Source organism: Tupaia chinensis, unplaced genomic scaffold (genome assembly GCF_000334495.1).
Source record: "Tupaia chinensis unplaced genomic scaffold, TupChi_1.0 Scaffold000311_2, whole genome shotgun sequence".
Taxonomy (NCBI): domain Eukaryota; kingdom Metazoa; phylum Chordata; class Mammalia; order Scandentia; family Tupaiidae; genus Tupaia; species Tupaia belangeri.
The window spans coordinates 7824329-7841710 of NW_006159803.1; the positions used below are offsets into that span (position 1 = coordinate 7824329).

Here is a 17382-nt window from a genome sequence, read left to right on the forward strand (position 1 = left end):
GCAGGGGATCGAGAATCCTAGTTAATGCTCCCATAGAGATTTGAAATTCATCGATAAAATAGAATAAAGGTAAGAGGCAGGTAGTTCCTTATACCATGGAACAAAAAGCTTTCTAGACTAAAAGTCTGCCATTTAGTGCTAGATATTCTTTTTAACTGCCATTTTGAAGATACTGCAACAGTAATTTATCTTGTTTTAGGACTTACAGCTAATTCAGAATCTCAAGACGTTTTATTTCAGAACCCCAAGTCTCATTTTAGGAACATAGTCTCTGATGCCTCAAGCATCCATAGCCTTTCTTTTTTTTTCTTTTTTAATTATCAATAGATGTGTGCACTTGCCAGAAAGAGACAGCGGCGGGATGGAGGGAGAGCACCCACAGTGGAGTGTGGTCACATCATAGTCCCTTCTCCTCCATTTCTCCACCTTGTCAGGATTTGGGGTTTGTACACACACATGTCTGATGTGATATTCAGACCTCTAGGATCAGGTCAGACATTTGGGATCTAGCTCCCTTAAACACGGTGCTACGGTTGTTGTTTTTTCCTTCGGGTTAACAAGATGTGCTCTGACCTTCCAGAATATATTTCTCAGCCTTCATCTTTTCAGTGACCAGCTCATTCATCTGGGGGAGCTTTGAGCATGGCTCATACAGGGGACATTTCAGGCTGGCCTGCTTGGCAAAACAATAGAAAGACTGAAGAACTGATCCCTGGACACTTACTGAGGCCTTCCATCTGTACCACTCGGTTGTCATCCTGGGCTAAGTGAACCAAGGTTGTCAAACTGGCTGTCAAGGGCAATGATGCTCAGGTATATCTTCCTGCCTTTTATCATATCCATTTTGTGGCAGGCCCTATCCACTTCTATAAAAACATCATGTTATCATGTATATAATGTATTAGTTATCCATACACACACACATATATATATATGAATGTAAGTGTATATAGACCCATTTATGAGTGGGCTTCAAAAACTTTGTAGAAAATGTTTTATGAAAAACCCTTCATGGATTTCAAATTTTTTATACCAAAATAAACATGTACTTTAATTCCATTTTTTTCACAAATTTTTGAAGCCCCTTCATATATGCAAAGAGATTTATTAAAGGAATTGGCTCACATGGTTTTAGAGGCTGGGAAGTACAAGATCTATACTTAGCAAGCTGGAGACCCAGGAGAGCTGATTTTGACGTTCCAGTATGAGTCTGAGTTCAAAAGCCAGGGGAGCCAACGGTGTAAGTTACAGTCCAGGTCCAAGATCCAGAGGATCCAGTAGTGTAACCATCTCATAGTGGGAAAAGATCAGTATCGCAAAGACCATCAGAGAGAAAGGACTCTTTCTTACTCAGTCTTTTATTCTACTAAGGCCTTCAACTAACTGCATGAAGCCCACCCAGATTAGGGAGGGCAATCAGGCTTCCGCAGCCTACTGATTTAAATGTTCATCTTATCTGGAAACACTCTCGCAGACATACTCAGGCTAGGGTTCAACCAAATATCTGGACACCACATAGCCTAGGGAATTTGATTCATAAATGAACCATCACAATTAGTTTTGAGTATAGAGTTCTATTTTCTAAAATGCTACTGTGATAAACTTGAAAATGAATGTATGAGATAGGAGTTTCTACAGAGCTCTGTCACGTTGCTTAATGTCATAAATGGAAAAGCGGGCAAAGTAACATAAGAGAGATTGTAAAAATAAAATATTTCAGGCAGGGGCTTGAAGAGTTTAACTGGGTTTCAGGTCATTTGCAATTTATTCGTTATTCCAGGTCAGTTATTGACTAAGCCAGTCCCCTACCAGGCCAGATACCAAAACCACTCAGGGAACATTTGAAAACTAGAACCACGGGGACCCCCAGTGCAGAGGTACTGCATCAGAATCTTGAGGGGTACAGCAGGAAATCTATTTTTAACAAGCTCTCCATGTGAATTTTAAGCAGATAACCCAATACTGGTCCAGAGCCTGCGCTTCTGCATCTCTGAACCATAGGACTCAGAAACCACAGTCTTAGAAAATGGTTGTCACAAAGTGACCTTCAAGTTAATTTAGCAACTTCCTTTGAAGGCATACTCTGTGCCAGGCACTTGCTGGGCATTGGGGATGCAAAGCCCCAGTCCTTAAAGAGCTCATTCATTTAGCAGTTGTTGGTTCTGACATTACAGAGAAGTGCCGTGACAGAGGTACAAGCTAATTGCTATGGAAACACAGAGGATAAACTGACCTGATACCTCTTTACCACAATTGTTTTCCTATTATGGCATGATCTAAGAGAATCCTTGGCCAAATTTTAATAGTTAAGACCAGAAGATAGCCCCAGATTAGCCTTCTAAGGTCTGTGTTGATTTGCCATGAGAAAAAGAATCTAAAAGTGTTAACTTTTTGAAAACCATGACGGATCATCTTGGATTCTGCTCAGTCAAGTCTGTGTCAACCCTTTGGGAAGATAGTTGAGGTCTCATTGAATCTTCTGAGGATAAATTCTGAGTCCAGCATGTTCAACTGGAGGAAGAGGCTCTTCAGAGGTAGCGTAGGTGTGAGGCTGATTTCCCAGTTGGTTTCTGGAAGGTTGTGAGAAGCAGCAGAGTTAGCATTGAGGGTAGCTTCTTACTGAGATTCCTTGGAGGCCATCAGTCACACTGCACTAGAATGCTATCCAGATGGCCCCATCTCTCCTCTGTTGACACTTCCTTCTAGACTGCAGTTCTTAGCTTTATTCTTCTACCCATTCTCACATTTTCAGGCTGGCCTCTTGCAATGGTGTCTAGGAGAGTTCTCCAGTGTGAGAGGAAGCCACATCTCTGAGCTGAACAGCAAGGCTTTTCACTAAGACACAAGAATAAGTTAAACTCATTTGACTTTAGTAGATTTTTTTTATTGTGGGAAAACTATACCTGGCCATGTTGACTTCAGGCTTAGGTCTCTGACTTGTTCTTTCTTATGGCATCATAAAAGAATCTTGGTCCAAGCAAGGACCAACCCTATAATTAAGTTCATATTTATAATTTGATAGCATCACCCCAAGAGCTCAGGGAAAAGGACAGGACACAGGAAAAGAAGTCATCATTGTGGTATTTTGTTGTTGTTGTTTTTGTTCACTTAATTCTTCAGTCTCATAACTAACCTGTAAGTTTTGGGGAAAAACTTGGGTTTTATTAATATCTCTCCTCACCTAAGAAACAGGCATATAACTCACAGTCAAGTGACTTGAGACCAACATCGCGCAGCTGTGAGAATCTCAGTATGTGTGTGTGCACACATGTGCATGCGTGTGTGCATATCTGTTTTGGTAATATCTACCAGAATGTGTCAATTTGCCTGAGTGGACTCAGTGAGAAAAGCTTCGTGAAATGTAAAGCTATGTGTCTACTTTATACCAAAAAGGAGGCATGGACAGTAATTGCTAAAACCTCCAGAGAGAGTAGTGAGATCCTGAGATAGAGTCATTGTCCCAGAGGGAATTTAGGGACTGCGACTGGTCTTGTTGCTCTTTCGTCTCTAGCCATTTGTTCCAGCAATTCCAGCCTAGTAGCGGACATGGCTGTCAGGTTGCTGCTGTTTAATTGCTTTCTGTGAGATATCAGAGTCCTGCAAGGCCCAATAGCAACACTGACAGCTCTGACTTGCTTATAGAAATCAAACTAGCAGCTTACCTTGTTATAAAAGAAGGCGCATTGCATGAATGAGTGTATACTCGTGTGCGTCTGTGCTTTTGCTTTCTGGTGAGTTTGTGGCTGTTGCCATTGTCGTTGGGTATAGAGGACTCCTGTCTGTTCATCTTAGAGAAGTGCTTAGAAGGCTGACCCTCAGAACTGTGGGGTCGTGGGGAGAGTGGTGATTGAATGGGGAGTAAAGGTAGTGATATTGTCAGACAAAAGGAGGCCTGTCGAGGTGACCCCAGCCCACGTGAAACTAGTGGCCCATTTTGTCAGGATCCATTGTGATGGAAAACTGAAAGCCACACTTCACGGGGGGCTGCTTAGTCACCTCCAGGACCACATGGCTGTCCTGAGAGCAGGCAGACACCTCGCTGTTTTCATGGCAGCAGAAACGACAGCACTGGCTGAATCATGAGAGCCATTCACATGGAGTCCGTGGGAGTTTCTCACAGGGACATGAGAAGCTGAAATTTGAATTTCTTGTCAACACAGAACAACCTGCACCCGCATGAGCTCCACTAACTCAAATATGTCCAATTGCTGACAGTCTTGATTTTGTAGCCAACCGTCCAGTTTGGAATAGAAACGAGTTCTTATATCCCTAAGTTTAGCTGCTGTTGAGGCAGATTCTATTTTTAAAGAAGGAAAATTCAGTGGCCAGTGACCTCAGTTCTTTTTAAGAACTCAATTTTCTTGGTCACCCTGACTTGATACTGTCTTGAAAATTCAAAGAATTTGTTCCCAGAGGGAATTCACTGATTCACTCACTGCCCAGGGGTATATGGTGAGGAAGGGGCGTGTGCATGCTTATGTGTGTGTGTGTGTGTGTGTGTGTGTGTGTGTGTGTGTGTGTGTGTGTGTGTGTGTGTGTGTGTGTGTGCTTCCTTCCCTGTGTCCCGTCCACATTCCTTATTTAGATGTGGTTCAAGGACTCCCAGGCAGGGTCACAGTGGACACTGTCACCTCCTATTGCCACAACAAGGATCTGGTCTCCTGAAGATGGATAGAAGTTTTTTACAAACTTTCCCTGAAGAGACTATTTGTCTCCTGGTAGGTTTTCCCTTTTAGGTAGCAATACTAAGAGTCCAAGAATAAGAAAGTTTAGTTACTGGCTTTGAAAGATGCTCATGACCAACCATGGTGGGCACATGATGCTGTTGGTGCCACACAGGTGTGCACACCTGTGATCCTGGCTGGTTGAGCCTTTGGGTGGAGTGTGGCATGCAGACCCTACTGGGGGTTGCCTCTGTCTCTCTCTCACTCTCCCTTGGAAGATATAAGTAACTTAAAGAAGAAAGTTGCTCTTAACTAGACTTTGTCACCTTGAAGGGAAAGTTAAGAAGCACTGCCTCTGAAAGTCTTCCGGAAAGAAGACTGAGCAGCCATCAATGAGTTTGGCTGATGTTTGTTTCTCGTGGATGAGCCTCGTTACTTGTCCCTGACCTTTGCATTGCATCCTTGGGATCCCACTCAGATTTTAGTCCTTGAACATCAAAGCACATGATGACATGGCGCCATGGGGAGCCTGTCTTTAATGTTTCTGTCTTTGATTCCACAGACTGGCATTCAAAGGCTCTCTTGCCTGTTGGATAAAGCAAAGTGAGTTTGTCAAGGACGGTTTAGTTTGCATTGGGGAAGGGAGGGGGAGGGGAGGAGTCTAAGTGAATAAAGGAAGAACTTAGCAATGATTGTTTAAATTAAAATCCTACTATAAAAACAAAACCCAAACAGAAAAATGATGGTGGATATACGGATCTCACTCCATGTTCAGTTTTTGTGAGGTATTAGCAGTTCCTTAGTTTCTGCCCACTATTAAGAGCGGAAAGAAGGGAACAAAATTAGCACATGGGGAGGTCCCAGTTACCAACCTCCCTACCTCTACCCAATGGATCACTGTCCCCAACCCTCCCAAGAACCTCTACCTTGTCCTTTAATCCATTTTTAAGTCAGAAAAGACTGATAGCAAGCTGAGGCTATTAGCATATAAATCATGAGGTAGAAGTACCAAGAATGAAGATGATAACCAGCCTGGGGGTAGGGGAGGGCTGTGGGGCTCTTCTGGGTCCCTGAAATCACACTGTGTGAAGACAGGAGGTCATAAGTATAGCCTGAGGACTTTTAACTGAGAATCAGAAAGTAATAAGATGGGTAATTCTATGGATGGATGGATCATAAGGTTGGCAGATATAAGTGCAGACTCAGAACGAGGGTGCATTTTAGATGTGCCGCAGCACCACACGGCCACCATCTGCTGCTGCCCCTCCTCCTGTGCCCTCTCCACACCCACCCTAGTTCCCCATAAACCATAGTGATAATGATGTAGCATTTCAGCTCTTACCCTGCTTTGTGATGGAGAGCTATGGGTAGTTTTCTCATTCGTTCCTTAAGGATGCAGTGGGACTGACAGATAGCGTGGTGATTAAGGTACCAGACACCCACATGGCCAACCATGGTTTATATCCTGGACCTGGCAACTTGCTTTCTCACTTTCTCTTTATCTTGAGTGTGTCAACCTATAGCAAATTTTATAATAATAATAGTAATAATAATAATAATGGGACAGCACATGGCATAATGGTTACATCACTGGACTCCCACATAGTCGACCGTGGTTCAAGTCCTGGACCTGGCAGCTTAAAACTCACACTGGGCACATGTACATGTGTGCCCAAAATCCCAAGAGGAGAGTGGAGGAGACAGAATTGCGGCATGGCCATCCCCCTGGGGGTGATTTCTCACTTTCTGTCTCTCTCTGTCTCTCTGACGAGCACATGCACCCCACAGCAAAAATCTCTCAAAAATAAATAAATAAATAAAATCATATGTTTTAAAAAAAGAATGCAGCACAATTATTTCCCAGAATAATGGGTATACTATTTAGAAGTTTAGAAGATTATTATTTAAACAGCTGAGGTTTTTTTCTGCTCTGCCCTTTTCTCGATTTTGTATAACTTAGTCCTATGTATTATCCACAGATCAGGCACATCTGATTGGGGTAGGGATTGTAAGGGTTGAGAATGGACTCATAACCAGTAGAAAAGAGTACAGTCTCCAAAAGGAATCCCTTTCCATGGGCCTTCTACAGATAGCCTCTTAAGGAGAATGGCTACTCTAGAGAGCACAAGTTGAGTAGCCATGTGAATAATCTGTTTCAAATACACACCCTACAGGAAATGGGGAAACCCTCTTCACAATTTCTGTATCACCAAAGAATAATTTCAATATCCACATCTATATGTGGGAAGATACAGCTTATACAGAATCCAAATTAGAGGGTTAGGAGTAACTCATAGATGGGAAAACCCAACTTATAGCCCTGATCCTGTTGGTGGTCACCCTAGTGCTAAGAACTTAGCAAGCACAGAGAAGGGCTCCAGAAAGGCACTGGGGCCAGGATGGTTGGTGATCAAGAGACACAGCCCAGGGAGGAAGGCAGCCCACAACGAGGAAAGGAGTGTGGACTGGCTGGTCTAGAATTCAGGCAACCTCCACTCCCAACCCCTGTTCACAGTCAGTATATCCCTAGAGCTAAGTTAGTGTGACTTTCAGTAGATAGTCTCTTTCTCGACTGTGAGCCCGTCTGCCAAGCATTCACCAGAAAATCAACTCATTTCTCACCAAAGTTCACTTTAATTGAGACTGACTTTATTCAAATCCAAACTTAAGAGCAATACGGGAACCAGATCTGCCGTGTTCAAATCATGGCTCTCCCATGAACCAGCTTTGTGACCTCAAGCTGGTTACTTAGCCTCCCAGTTCCTCAGTTTCTTCATTTGTCACACAAGATAATAATAGTACCTATCTCACAGGGGTGTTGTGAGGATTAAATGGATAAAATAAAGCACTTGGGACAGTGACTGGCACATGATCACTATAAACATAACGTAAATCTTAGAGTGCAGAATTTTAATTTGACAGAAGGCAAATTTAACAATTCTTTGCTCCGGTTGTCTGAGAGATTATAAGCCTTTGTATCTTCAATAGCCCAGATGTACTTAAAGCTATGAACACATAAGGACATTTTTGAAAGACACAGGCAGGATCTGAAATTCTCAGGATGAAGTTGCATACTAGCATTCTCTAAATTTCTATTTTCTGAGTGTAAAGAATACAACATCTGCAAAAAACAGCTGGACAGATATTGAAAGATATAATTCCAACTTCTTGCCATGTTGGCAAAAGCTATTGGGAAGGAGGGAAATGATTCGCCTTGTATCAGTACCTTTTTATAGCTAGAAGAAAACAACTTCAATGAGTCATTTTGTCAAGGCAAGGTTTCAGGAGAGCAGACCTGAGGAAACATCGTCGGGGGCATCCTGGAAGCGATCAGATAGTCTGCAGCAGTTTCCTAAGACGGCCCGGCTTATCAGAGCAGATTGATGAATTGTACTTTGTTTATCTGGACAATTTAGCTGGGTTCCAAACATCTCTTTATGTCCTTGTCCTGTATTTCAATAATTTAGCTCCATGCAAAGTGCTCGCAGGCAATCAGGGTCCGCTCAGAAAAGAAAACAAACAGGAAAGGTGGCCTGAAAAGACCTTAGCTTCTATTAAAAAGTGTCCCTTGTGTGAAAAGCACAGGGTAGTTTAATGAGCTTGTCATGGGACTAGTAGAGCACAGGCCATGTGTCCAGCCTCCAGCTGAGCTTGATAGACTTATCCTCTCCATTTTATGATACTTGCCTTTTTGGAACAGAGATGAGACCAGGACAAGCTTGGTCAAGAGAGAACAGTAGGTGAAATAGTGACTAAGGACAATGAGACATAGAAGCGAGGAGAATCCCTGCGTCAGAAGTCTGTAGAACAGGAGCCAACCTCATAGCTTCCAAACTTTGTTGCAAAGATCCTGGATTTCTGCTCTTGGTGTTTTCCAACAGTGAAAGGAGATGATGCATCAGATTCTGTCCAGCCTTAACCTTTCTTACTAAATGGCCCTACAATCTTGACCGTGAATCCGATTTGATAGAAGGCTGAGAAGTAATGTTTTACACAGCCCATGTCACCACCTCTTAGTGTACACGTATCCCCTAATCTGTGGGTTCCTTAGTGCAAGAGGCTGCAGGACCTTCCTGTCTTAACCTGTTATGGAAGCTGTGACTTTGAGCTGATTCCCACTTGAAAAGGTTTTCGTCCCTGGCCCTTGTGAGACTTGATGGAGCTACTTCTGACTTTTTACTTTTTTTTTTTTTTTGAGAGGTTTTCGCTATAGGGCGCGTGCGCTCACCAGACAGACAGAGAGAGACATAGAGACAGAAAGCAAGAAATCACCCCCCAGAGGGGATGGTCACGCCACAATCCCTTCTCCTCCATTCTCCTCTCGGGATCTTGGGCACACATGCACACGTGCCCGGCGTGAGTTTTAAGCCGCCGGGTCCGGGACGCGAACCACGGTCAACTACGTGGGAGTCCAGCAACATAGCCATTAGGCTAACTGCTGGTTCCCACTTTTTACTATTTTGAAAAAAAAAATTCAAAAGGCAAAAACAGGGACCAGCAGTTAGCGTAATGGCTATGTCGCTGAACTCCCATATAGTCGACCGCAGTTTGAGTCCCGGACCCGGTGACTTAAAACTCATGTGAGCACGTGTGCGTGCGTGCCCAAGATCCCAAGAGGAGAATGAAGGAGAAGGATTTGCAGCATGGCATCCCCCCTGAGGGGTGATTTCTTGTTTTCTATCTCTCTGTCTCTGTCTTTCTGGCGAGCACACGCACCCTATAGCAAAAACCTCTCAAAAAAAAAAAAAAGGCAAAAACAGTAAAATCTTGACTGCATCTTCTTCTTTTATGAGTCTCTATTAACACAAGCAAATAAGCTCCTTCTCATTGAGTCAGGTTGGATTTTCTCCCGGCCGTGTGCTTGATCTGCAGGTGTGGTATAGAACTTACTTGACTCCTGCTCCTGCTTAGTATTCCTTTGAGTCATTTCTTCTAATCACTCATTGAGGAAGTTCCAGAGTGCTCCTAGTGAGAACTGTGAACGTTCTCAGGGATAAGCATTGGTGGTGGGCGGCAGGGCCTGGGCAACAGCATGATTTTATGAGTTCTGAGCTGATTAAACCAGTGTGTAGATCTTCTTGCCCTATAACCAGAAGCATAAGACACTGTGTGATGTGAAATTAGTCCCATTTTTTTAGCTACTAAGAGGCTTGTGGGAGAAGCAACCGTGGTTTGAAACCAATAACTCCTTTCTGAGTTTTAGAATTGGACCTAAGGAAGTGCTAACTTGACCCACGAAACTCAGGAGCCAAGAGAACTGAAACCGTTATCTGTCTTGGCCCTATGTTCCGATGTGAAGCCAACCCCCTGGAACAGAGCCAGTGCCCAACAATGCCTGATTCCTAGCAGCTCACATAACTCATTATGCTAAGAAATAGAGCCTCCTGCAAGTTGGTTCTCTTGTTGGCTACCAGAGTTCCACTGGATAGACTATGTAAGGTAATGGGATGTCAGATAAATCATGTAGGCCTCAGTTGTCCAGTGATGTTTGATAATTTTTTTCCTTATTATAATACTGTATTACTAGGTCATAGAGAAATTCATGATGCATTTTTCTATGTTTTTTCTATGCAAAAATGCTTCATGACTTCCCTGACAGCCATATATATCAATTATTATATAATATTGAATAGAATGGTGAAGAATTCTGAAGCCAAATGCATCTTCCCCATACTGCTCCCATCCCTTCGTTTGCAAGAGTCATGGGATTTGAGGAGGTTAAGGAGAATTTTTATCAGAACTTCCTGTCATGTGGTTTTTGTGTATAAAACAGTGTCCTGTGTGAGTGGCTTTATTAAATTGACTTGTCTTTATACCAGAAAGCCCTGATCTTTCCACTCTAATGGTGAAAAAACTAAACCCGCTGCTACTACCAAGAGTCATCTTTTCCTCCTCCTCCAGTTTCAGATTTTGCTTTCACACATCTGCCATTTGCTAGTGTTCCCTGCCAGGAAAAACCACAGCTTTCTGGAGGGTTTTCCCCTCACTCTGCAGATTGCCTTACATCTTGGGGAAACTCCAGAGATCCAGGGTCCTGTGGAGAGTTTACACAGGTTTTCCAAGGGTTTGGTTGTAAACTTCTCTCAGGTTTGGTTTTTATAAGCTTACCTTATTGACTTGGAAACTCTCATTAGATTATTTCTAGGTGTTCCGGTTGAAATGGGAATTAGAATTCTCAGGATTTAAATAGATAAGGCCCCAGCTAAGCTGATGAGAGGACTGGCAGCCCTCAGACTGACTCTTAGACTATTTTGGTTGTGGCTGTTAGCATGTTTTAAGCAGTGAGGATGCTTCTAGTGGCACTAAACACATGGCCTGTCATTATGATGCCATTATATAGAATAGGATCCAAAAGCTAAAGAACACGTATATTTATAGTCCCTTTAAAATGAAGCGTAGGGCCAGCCCCATAGCACAGTGGTTAAGTGAACGAGATCTCACATGGCTGATTGCAGTTTGAATCCCAGTCCCAGCACCTGAAAAGCACTCTGGGTACATGTGTATGCATGCCCCAAATCCTGATGGGAAAGAGAAATGGAGGAAAAAGGGTTGCAGCATGATCATGGCACTTGGGGGTGCTATCTCTTCTCTCTCTCTCTCTCTCTCTCTCTCTCTCTCTCTCTTTCTCTCTGGTGAGTATATGCACCCTGTAGCAGTTGAAAAATCTCTCTTTCTCTCTGGTGAGTACATGCGCCCTGTAGCAGTTGAAAAAATGAAATCTTAACTTTTGGGTTTATATTTGAAAGTTAAACAGTCTAGCTCATTTTCTTCTTCTACCTAGTTGCCATCCACAGTAGCTTAAGCCAGAATTGTGGGACTCACAATGTCAAGTATAAGTGAGACCCCACTGTTGTCCTTAGTAATTTACTTTTCTCCACTTTAGATAAGTTTTCTTATGTCCTGCTATTCTTGCAATGACATCAGTCTGACAGTTTGCATTTTTCCACTGATATATGTGCATATTTATATAGGCTCTCGAGGAATATATCCATACATACATGCACACACACTCACACTCACAAATAGATTTCAGACAGATTTATGCGTGTAATAAATAGATTTATTACACGCATAGCATACAAGAGGCTCCTGCAATCTCACTCTCATTATAACCATTATTGGGAATTTTGTTTGTTTGGGGTGGGGGGGTGAAAGTTCCAAGTACTATCGTGTGTACCATCATTTAAAACAAGCAACAAAGCTTGACCTTGGGTTCAGTACTTTATATACATTACCTTTCTAAACCATCCCCACATCTCTATGAGATCAGTCAGGCCACAAAGGTCACTTATAGATAAGAACACAGGCTCCAAGACTCCACTGAGAATTCACTTACCAAGAGTCAGACTGGACCTACGTTTCCCTGACTCCAGATCCTATATTCTTAACCACAGCTCTCTCCTGACAGTTTATTTTTTGTGAGGCTCCCAAGCACATGAATTCAGTTTTATTACCATCCCCATTTTATAGACAAGAAAATGGAGACCAAGATGAAATGACTAGAGCCTCCTCCGCTATGGCTCTTTGGTTCGGATTTCCTTCAGTCTTTCACGTCTATGAAATTAGGACTGGCCAATAAAATATCTTGATGCAGGGAGTAGAATCGGATCACCAATTGGATCATTCTGGAGTGGCAATGTATAGTAACCCATTCAGAAAACATTGCTTCCCTCAGAAATAGTAATCAAAATCATTTCTTTTGGAAGGATCCTTACTAAAGATTGATTAAGAATAATAATCCAAAACAGATCCTAAATACTTATTATGAACTTTACATATATTAATTCATTTAATCTGTCCAAGGTCCTATAAGGATGCCTCTGTTTTTCCCTGGTGAATAGATGAGGTACTGAGGGATTAAATAAGTTGGCCAAGATCACATAGCTAATAAATGATATAGCTGAGATTCAAATTCACGTAGTCTGGCTCAGAGTTCTTGGCCTTACCCACTCTACAGTACTGTCCTGTTAGTTTCTGTTTTACTCTCACTGACTTTGCTAAGTCTAGGCCCTTTAGTTTCCCTCAAATACTTTGCTAGTGAGAGTAAACTGTCTCAGACAAGTAAGGAAGCCTCCGTTCTTACCCACCTGGTCTGAACATCTGTATTTCCCACAGGTATGGTCAAATGAAGGCGACTTCAGCATTTGGTTATACTTTGAAAAAGAAAAAGACAATTCTTCACTAAATTGTTATGTACAGTGATGTTTAAGACTCATTTCTGGAACAAAAGTCAACAAAAATACATGTATAATTACAATCTGATGCCTTTTTTGAAAGTCTTTAGCCATCATTAAATAGGTTCTAGAGTTTTCCTTATCTCATGCATAAGCTCTGATCAGATTACCCCTCTGTAGTTCATCCATCTCTTAAATTAGCCAACAGAGCATCTGCCTCAGGTGTGCCCCCATTGGCCCTAGGTCCGCTGCACATCTGCAATCTGTCTTCCTCCACAGCCAATGTCTTTATAACCTCTTAACAAGAAAGTATTTTCAATTAGCCATGGGAGATAACTTGGTTCACTCTCTGCTCTCAGCTGCTACCTCCTCAAGTACACTGGAGTCTGAAAAGAAAACCAGTCAAATTAAACTGCTGCAAGAAAACTGCTGATTCGAGTGAAATCTATGAACTCCTTTGTGAAACCAGAATAATTCTTCTCTGTTGCTTTCCCACCTCCTCTGATAAGTACCTTAGCATCTTTTATGAACTGAAATTTTAATACATTTTCTTCAGCAACTAAGACTTTATAGTCTATTTCTGCTGGGGAGTTGGGAGTTACAAAACTTCTATCTACACATGAAGCTGTTTGCTAAAAGAGTGGGCGCTCCTTTCAGAACACAATATATATATAGATTAAAAATAAAAATACACTTAAACAGAAAGCATGTTTTAAAATATGTCAGTTTCCCAGGAGTTATTTTACTTATGAGAGATGGGGAAAGTGTGATAAGGGTAGGGAGGGCACTTACGTTTCAAAAGGAAGAATCTTTTCTTCTAGCTGCTCACAAGGGGCAGAATCATATGAAAGAAATGATTAGGAATTTGAACTCCATTCTCCTGGAGGCCCTAGTATTGATCATACTAGTACCGTTACTTACAGCTTTCGGCCTCTACTTCCCCATCTGCAAAATGAGGGTTAGTGTGCTGCGACTACCTGTGGGCAATGAGGCCAGTTCTAGGAACAAGACGATGGCAGTCGCTGACTATCAGATCTTTGTACAAAGACTCTACTTTCTCTGGAACATGATTTGGAATGATAACTAAGAGCCTATAACGAACCTGACCAGGGTTTGACAAAAGGTTAGTGGTCATTGAGGGCTATAAGGGGAAGAGCTTGGACTTGAGAATTTTAGGGGATTTTTCATCTTGGCTTTACTGCTAGGTAACCCTAGGCAAGTTCTTTCATTTTTTTTTAAGTCTCAATTCCCCCTTTTGTAAAATGGAGATAATAACATTGACCTTTTTACCTCTCAGAACTATTGTGAGCATCGGTTGAAATAATGAAGTATGGGGCCAACAGATGGCCTCGAGGTTAGGGTGGCTGGATCCCACATGGCCGACTGCACAATTCGAGTCCCAAAACCAGTGGCTTGAGAATCACTTCAGATGCATGTGCATGCATGCCCCAAATCCCAAGAGGAGAATGAAGGAGAAGGAATTCTTACTTTCTGTCTCTCTCTGGCAAGCACACATGCCCTAGCAAAAATCTCTCTCTAAAAACAAAGAAACAAGAAAAGTCCTGGACAGAGGAACCATCTGCCCTGCCCCAGTCCCACCCAGTTTCAAACCCCTAGGTTTATAAGCACATTTCTTCAGACACAGCTAAGAGCATGCAGTATTTATGTAGAGCATGTTTATGGGAAGCAGAAGATGAGAGACTTTATCTGGGAGAAATGTTTTCCTAATTTCCTTTAAATGTACAAATTATGCCTGGTTGGGAAATTTCCCTTACATGTGCAACCGAAGAAAGGCTAAAAGTAGGAATTTTAATTGGAAACAATGAAAGTAGTATTAGAATAAGAAAGGAGCGGGTGGCAGGAAGTGGAGGAAACAGTCTTGAGTTTGGAGAGTTCCCACTTACCATTATTAAACCTCATATTTCAAGGTTTAGCATTTGGGGAGGAATAATCAGCCATTGTGCTGTGGTGGAAACCGTCCAGGCATTGATTTCCAGCAAGTCTGGGGTTCCTCTGACCCAGCTTCGTCCCGGGCGTGTTGAGGGAAGAATCACTATCTTTTCCATGTGTGCAAAAGGCCGGGAGCCTGAATGGAGAGCTTTTCTTTTAACAACTTCTGTGATGATGAATGTGTGCGTGGGAGCCCATTAAGCTAGGAATCCCTTTGAAATTCGGTTTCTCATTTCTCTCCACGCCCAGAGAGAGATGCTGGCCACACTGGGGTATGAAAATGCTCCAGCCTCAGCATGTTCTCCTGCCCCTGGTGAGTTGTGCTCTGTTTGAAAAGAACTGAAAAATTAAGGCCGGGTTTTCACCCGGGATAAGAACATCCTCTAAGCAGCGAGGGTTCTGCGAGAAGCGACAGGATCCAGATGTCGGAGCTGGCGGCTAGCACTCGGCACAGGGGCCGATGAACTTGGCAGACAGAAACATGCCTCCAGTTCTCTAAAGAATGCCAGTGTCCCCACACACTCCAAAAGGACCATCACTTCGGTGACGGGTGGCGTCGGCGCAGCTCCTGGGCTTCATAGGCCTGTTGTTCCCATGGAATGTGAGCCACAGAAAGTGACAGGAAAGGTCCTGATTGGCCTTAAGACAGATGGCCTTGGCCTGGGGCCTTCTTTGTAAGGCTTCACGCTCCCCAAATATTAGAGGGCCCTGTCAACTCTGGGCTTTCTCTGTTCTGTTAAGGGACAGGGAATCTGAAGGCACTTATTGGGGTCCCCAGATTTCCTCCTCTCTGCAGAGGCAGAATTGCATAGTAGACAGAATGCTTAGCTGGGAGCCAGGAGGTCTAGCTGTGGGGCACCCTGGCCCTAATAGAAGTGGCCGTGGGGATGTCACTTTCCCTCTCTTTCTTAGTTGGAGGATGAAGAGGTAGGACATGGGATCTGAGACCCCTTCTGGCTCTCACAGCAGAGAACTGAGCAGCACCTCCACTCTATCCAGAGGAGATCTTGGAGAAAGCAGCCACAGCCAATCACACCTGGATGTGTCAATGCGGTGGCCCTGCCCGGCCTTACTTCCCAGCATGACTTTGTGTGCTGTGGCCAAATCTGGGGAGGGGGAGAGTGCTTTTATTGACCTCAGGTAAGAATTCTGTCCTGAGCTTGGACAGAGGCAGCAGCAGCAGAGAAGTCAGAGAGACCACCCCTCCCAGATGCCTGCATCTCTGCCGGAGCAGCGCTTGGACCTCTCCGAGTGTCCATACCTCACAGAGCTCAGCGCCTTGCCCCACCCCTCCCTCTCTCCCTCGTCAGTCCCACCACATCATCCCTTTCTCTGCAGCCTTGCTGGGGGTTTCCATGACTAGCTTTGTCTATTGGTGGGATGGTTAGGAAGGCTGCACCCTGACTCACTGGATGTCCCCACACACACCCCTCCCAGTCCCAAGCAGGCCCTTTGATCCCCATCTTCTGCAGAGCACAACTGCAGCCTCTTCATCAGATGAGCACAGAGACCTGCAGCAGCTCTGGCAGCCGCCAGTCGTCATGGCAACGAGCATTCCCTCCATTCTGCTGTGAAAAGAAAATGGCTGTTGGAAGGAAGGGCTGACTGAGTCGCTGTGACTGGACCGTTTTGTTCAGGGCCCTCCTTCCTACGGGCTTTCAGAAGCCCCAGGCATTGAACCAAATGTCCGGGAGCCTTTAGCTTCGGGATTTACTTGACATAGGAAGAGGAGAGGCAGAAGGAAGTTGAATTCAAATGAATAAAGCATTTTCCTCTACCCTAAAACTATATTTTCATGAGGAACGGTTATCTGCTCTGAGCAGATAAACGAGGAACAGGATGAGCACAGGAATCTGCAAGATCGGTGCAATGTATTTTGTCTTATCAGTGCAGTGGGATGACAGAGCATATGGAGAGTCAAAGGCAAATTCGGGGAGAGTAGTCAAGGGACACAGGGAATTCCACAAGGCATAGGCTGCAGAATTTCAGAAAAGTGTCTGAGTAATTGGGGTGATGATGTCCAATGTTGTCTCCTGGTATGGACACCGGGGTGCTGCTCCCGAGGTCACGAGGTCAGGTGAGCATTTGTTTGTAGCCCCTGCTTCCTAATCAGCTTGGATTTCCATGCTGACCCCTCCTTCTTCATGGTGCCTAGCATGGCAGTGTGGGGGACTGACGAGAGACCCCAGCACGGTGCCCGGCACACAGACACAGCCGTGGGCACACTTCAGCTTGACGTCCTGAAAGAAGCGGTTGGGCTGCCATTCTGTGACTGCAGAGTGCTGCTGTTGGGAGGAGGCCCACCCGCCTTCTCGAGGGGTCAGAAACACTGAAGGCAGAGGTCACCAAATCTCCCGGGTCGCTTGCACTATCTGACAGGAAATAGAGGCTCCACAGGCACGTGGTCCGGGCCGTGTCCTCTCCTGGCTGCAGCACAAGGAGGCTTCAGGGGTGACAAGTTCTCAAAACCCAAACAACCTCTTGCCCTCACTCTTCCTTTTTTTATTTTTTTAAAAATTATTTCATTTAACTTTATTTATTTATTTATTTATTTATTTATTTATTTATTTATTTATTTTAATTTGACCAGAGAG

General features: G+C 43.7%; 1 protein-coding gene across 13 annotated transcripts in view; it reads left to right on the forward strand.

Annotated features, from left to right (window-relative positions):
* NCAM1 (neural cell adhesion molecule 1) overlaps nt 1–17382 on the forward strand; it is a 361501-nt gene that overhangs the window by 264655 nt on the left and 79464 nt on the right. For 4 of the 13 annotated variants that reach the window (XM_027772881.1, XM_006151016.3, XM_006151017.3 and 1 more), the window contains exon 1: nt 16772–16865. The exons of 1 other annotated variant lie outside the window; for it this stretch is intronic. In XM_027772881.1, coding sequence (XP_027628682.1) covers nt 16802–16865 — 64 coding nt within the window. In that variant the 5' untranslated portion in view covers nt 16772–16801. Of the gene's footprint in view, nt 1–16770; nt 16866–17382 lie in introns of those variants that run through there. 8 more of the 13 variants (XM_006151012.3, XM_006151014.3, XM_014588819.2 and 5 more) reach the window with 6 other exon arrangements.